At 38.1% G+C, this 5,583-nt stretch overlaps 1 protein-coding gene across 1 annotated transcript in view; it reads right to left on the bottom strand.

Annotated features, from left to right (window-relative positions):
• CARS2 (cysteinyl-tRNA synthetase 2, mitochondrial (putative)) overlaps window positions 1-5,583 on the bottom strand; it is a 75,810-nt gene that overhangs the window by 61,420 nt on the left and 8,807 nt on the right. Inside the window, exon 2 of the mRNA XM_019524905.1 lies at window positions 809-926. Within this exon, the coding sequence (XP_019380450.1) occupies window positions 809-862 (54 nt within the window). The 5' untranslated portion in view covers window positions 863-926. The remainder of the gene's footprint in view (window positions 1-808; window positions 927-5,583) is intronic.

Consider the following 5,583-nt stretch of genomic DNA (forward strand, 5'->3'; position numbering starts at 1 on the left):
CATTTTTTTTTTTTTTTTTTTTTTTAAATAAGAGAATTTATGATTTTAAAGAGAGAAAAATCAGGATCCCTGAACACAAGTTTCTCTCTTACATTCAGGGATTGGCCAGAAGTGTGGCTTGGGGCTGGAGCTAGAGCTGTTTCTACTTCCTAGTAGAGGCCAGGGCCAGAGTCATCATGTCCTCTGTGCCCTGAGCCAGAGCTAGAACCAAAGCTGCCACATAGGGCAAGTAGCAGTGGGGGAATGCAGAGGGAACAGGTGGTGCAGAGGTGTGGGAGGAGGGAAGGGGTGCTGGCAGCAGGGTGGGGTCAGCGATGGGGAGAAAACAGGTGGCAGAGTACATTTTTATGCAAGAATTACATGATCATTGTACTGTCATAAGCAGTCAAAGATTTCTGCTTTGTACTCCTATATGCATTTATCACCAAAATAGAAGATAATCCTGCAAAATAAAATGGTGGATCTTTCTCTGTTTTATTGAGCCAAGAAAAGCTAAAGAGCATTCAGTGCTTTGCCAGCATCAGGTGGCATGAAAGCTGCCGTGGAGGACATCTTCAGCCAACTATTTATCAGGAACAAATTCCACTGAGATTTAGTACAAGTGTACATTTGGAAATAACTGATTATGCTTTGAGGGATGACAAATTAGCCAAAGTGTTTTGTGTACAAATCAACAAGACACTGGTAGGGATTCAGCACACCCATAAATAAGATCATATTGATAAGTTATCCCAGGGACTAATTAACCGGATTTCACTGTACATGAAATGCTACAACCTGGTATCAAATTATGTATGAAAGTGTTTACCTCATTGGCTCTTTTAATTATTTTGTCATCTATGTCCGTTATCCCCATCACCATGATGACTTCATTTCCAAAAAATTTAGTTAGAATTCTTCGAATAATATCAAATCTAACATAGGAACTGAAAGAGAAAAACAAAGACTTAAAGATGTATCGATGGTCATTTCCAATAATGCAATTAACAAACAATATTGAAACATCTATTAAAAAAAATCTCTGATTAACCTAACAATATCTATATGAATTTTGCAGTTATAGAGAAGTAGAAGGAAAAAAAACAAGCAATGACCTTTAAGAAATACACAATGCATACATAGAATGCTCTTCCAGAACTAGTTGTATTCTGGAAAAAAAAAAGTTATGCAAATCTCAGTTGAACTGCTCTACCCTCTTCTGGCACATGTGACACATTACATCAATTTTTCTAAAGTAATTCTTTTGCTGCACGCATCTCTTTAAAACAATATATGGAAGAGAGTTTTCATCCTAATGTTAAGCAGAGGCCTTGCACTTCAAATTAATACATATCATATGTAGGAACTCTATATTCATCTACTAAAATTAACACCCTGATTACATTCCGAGTCAGATTTGCAATGACAATGCAGAAGTAAGCAAAATATATCAATATCACCATGTTAAAATTGCATGTTAAAAAACAAAAGGGCTAAAAACATATTGGCCTTAAGTCACACATATGCCACAGATCTTTTTGGCTACTAAGAAACAATGTTTTAAGGGTTTAAGAGATTATTGTTTAAAGTTATTCAGAGACTGCCTCACAAATTCACTGTATTTATATTTGCAGATTTTATTAATCTATAATTGATATGCCCCAGGAAACCATTTGCTACTGCAAGAACCTCTGGTCATATTTCCAGAGATGTGTCTTTGTTTAATCCCTCCCTTCCTTGGCCTTCACTTATACCCATGATTATAGCGTCTCAGCAAAAGGCTCTCTTTGGCAAGGTTTGAACATCTTCAGCTCTGACCGACTTCAAAGAAAATTGAAGATATCGCATTCAGAGGGACTAGGTCCAGAAGGATATTCCCAAATATCTGTTTTCCATTTTATCAAGCATACTGAACACACCAAATCCTACAAATAGCATAATCAGTCAAAACAAACTAGAATAAATGAACTGTACAAAGAGAATTGTGTCCCTCCACTCAACTGCATGGATCACATGAATGCATTTATATGTAAAGTACCCACACTACCCTCCCATGAAGAAGTTATTTTAGTTTTTGCTGGAATTGCACCATATTAAAATATGCTCTTAGAATGTAACACACAATGTTAAGAAACAAGTCATATTAATGAATCCTCAGCTCATGCTAGGTAGAATCCTAATCTATAAGACTACTTGGTTTAAATCTATCAAAACACAAGAACCTCAGGCCCATATCAAAGGGATCCTGTCAATATCAAAACACAAAAACTTAAAAATTAGATCTACCAGTGTTGTGGCTTCCTCTATCAGAACATGCACAAAGGTTGTATTGCCCCGCTCTGCTATGCAGCTCCATTCCATTTTGGAACAAACCTACTGCAAGTATGCAGAAACCCTGCCCTCTTGGCATTTCTGAGAATAGGATTCTTTTATACCTCCACAGTGAATGTGCTGACAAGAAAGAAAGCAGATGGGCAGAACTGTGCAACTGGTACAACTGATACCTGTAACAGGAAGGTAGGTTGTAGCCATGTTGGTCTAAGGACATAGGCAGACAAGAAGCTTGTCCGCCTGTGAAAGGAAGAAGCCCATCTCCTGGGTTTCTAATCACTTAGGATCACCCAACTGAGAAGCTGGATTCTAACCACGTTGCAATTCTCATGTCAGTAAATTGATACCCGTTTGAGAATTAAGAAAAGAGTTGGGTTGGGCTTTTTTATTTTATATTTTTAATACACAAATGCAGCTCCTTTGATATGATTTTCTTAAACAGGCATAAGTGGCATTATACAAAAGCACAACAACCACCTTTTTGAGCCTAGCAGGTGCAACATACTAAACAAATGAGGTTGCTTGTGCGACTTTTTAAAACAAAAAGAAACAATGTAATTCTTTCAGGAATGCCTGATGTATATTTAAAAAAATGAAAATTAATATATTTTAAGAGTGTTTATGTACATGAACTTCACAGGCCACAAAAGATTCAACAGAACCAGACTGACAGCAAAATTTCTCTTCATGTTGTTGCATGGCTTGGCTCACACACACTGTTCTCATTAGTTCCCAAGCATCTTTCCCAATTAGTTGCCTGTCTCATGAACCCCTTTCAGGAGAAAAATCGACCAGCAGCTTCTAAAGCTGCACTTCAAATAAAAAGAACTCTGCAGTCAAGAGACAACTATAAAGGAGAAATATGAAGGCCGCTTGCAGACATTAAAATTAAAAAATAAATAAATAAATAAAGTGGTGCTTTACTATGAACTTAGCATGCACCCACGCTGAGCCCAGCACATGCCCAGAAGAGGCATTGCATTACTTGAACCCAGATCACTCAACATCCATATAGGTCAGGTGCTTTGGTTGAGGCTTTTCTGGCTCTTATCTAATAGCTGACTGAATCAGCTATTGGAGAGAAGTACCAAAAAAAGTCCTGATGAAGTGCACAACCCATACAGACACTGCAGAGCCAGGTCAAAGTAACACGCTGCTTCTTCCAGTAAAGCATGGTTTTTGTTGTTTTGTTTTTTATTTAACACCCGCAAGCAGCTGAAAATCACAAGTAGTCAAGTTAACACTTCAATTATGTCTTAACTAAGCAAAAGACTTGAGGGACATGATTTCATAAGAAAGTCACTGCTGACAAGCGCAAGATTTTTCCCTTTGAAAGAGTAAACGAAGTTTATCATATACAACAATGGAGTTTAAATTCATTTCAATGCTCTAAGAAAAAAAAGAGACACACACACTGATGCCACTGTGGACAGTTTAATTAAACAGTTCAATTAAAGCCTCTAATAAATACACAGCAAACAAAATATGAGGATGCAAAATGGAAGGCAGAGAGTTGCATTATAATCTCTATCAATAAATGGTACACTCACATTTGGGATGCAGCATTCTGGTCTACCCACCCTCCCCAAAAACAGAATATACCAGGTTCAAAGATGAACCTGTGATGAAAAGAGAGGCAAGGTGAAACTTCCAGACAGGGAAAGATTGAAAAGACTGGAGCTGTGTAGTTCACAGAAGAGAAAAGGGACTATATAAAAGGAATGGAGAGGGGAACAAGGGTGCTTTTTTATATACCCCCTGCACCAAAGGCCTGCAGAGGGAGGAGGAGAAGAAACAAACAACAGATGATAACAAAAGGTGGAGAGGAGGAAGCCAAAAGAAAATTAGATTGAGGAAAAGAAAAACATTCTGAAAAAAATCAAAAAGGGTGAAATTCCCCGTGGTGCAAAAGGCGTGCTGAAGGCCAACTGTGCAACTTAAGACCCATTCTTAAGCAAGATAAAAACAGGCAGAACAGACAGAGATGGGTCTCCACACCTGGGCTGAAATAGGACAAAAAATGGGAACTGGGATAAGGATAAGGAATGAAAGGATAAATAAAGGTGGTAGCTTTAATAGTAGCTTTAATACTGAGATTCAGTACACTTGAATATACACAGCTTGGCCCCATCCCCTGCAAGCAGCACTGCCTGAGCCACACCTACCAAGCACCGAGTCCAGCCCCGAGAGCAGTGCTGCTTTGGCTGTGCCAGTCGAGTCTGGCCCCAGCCCCTGCAGCCGGTACATGTCCACCTCCCAGGTGCCTGGCCCGTACAGAGGGCATGCAGAGGCCGATACAAGCTGACCCCATATTTCTGATCCAAGAAGTTAGGATTTTTGTAGATCTGGTGTAGAAAGTGACTTAACTTCTTGAATCAGAAATATAGAATCACCTTATGCACTGCATCAGCTTGTACCCCATGAAATACAGGAACTCAAGTGTGCTAAGGTCTATGTGATACCAGTTTAGAAGTGAGCTACTGAAATGTATGTTTTAATATTCTACTGAACTAGATGTATACATTTAACATTTGATTGCAGGGGACTAATATATATTATAATTCTTCTGCATTCCAATATATGTATTAATGCTGGAATGCAGAAGTTACATTTTCATAAATCTTCTGGCAATGTACAACTTTAATATTACCAGGATGCTACTAGATGCTTGGTTTTGCTATATGTCCTTCAATAACATGTACCTCAACACTCTCTCAAATCTTAGCACTCTCAACCTGCAAATTAAAAAAAGGTCTCTGAGGGTTGCAGTCATTCTTCCTTTCATTAGCACTAGATCAGAGAAAATTTCTAAAGTGTTTTTCCTGTTCTAGTGTAGGATTAATAATATAAAAAAAAGTAAGACCCACTACCGCAAAATAAAGTAGGTGGAAGAGCCTAAACTGAGTTGCTGGTGGAATAGTCATTTATTGATACAGTACATTTAATATTTTTCCTCAAACAGTTACATTAAGTTATTCTTTCAAAATGACCAGCTTTAGTGTTTAAATTCCAACAGCCCTAAATAAGTTTCACTCCTAGGAGCTGCTATTTGAAAGTTAACATATAACATGCTTCATTTTTAACCCACCACTACAGATAAAGATGATACTTAAAAATGAACCATATTTAAGTTAAAATGATTCTTGCACTGTTTCCTGATTCTAACCCAGATTAGCCACCCAAATCCTAAAATCATTCTCAGAACTGGAAATAACAGGTATAATATGCACAACATGTCCATCCCAACAAGAAGCAAGGGGGGCAGGAGTGTCC

Source organism: Gavialis gangeticus, unplaced genomic scaffold (assembly GCF_001723915.1).
Source record: "Gavialis gangeticus isolate Ggan-Ray unplaced genomic scaffold, GavGan_comp1, whole genome shotgun sequence".
NCBI lineage: Eukaryota > Metazoa > Chordata > Crocodylia > Gavialidae > Gavialis > Gavialis gangeticus.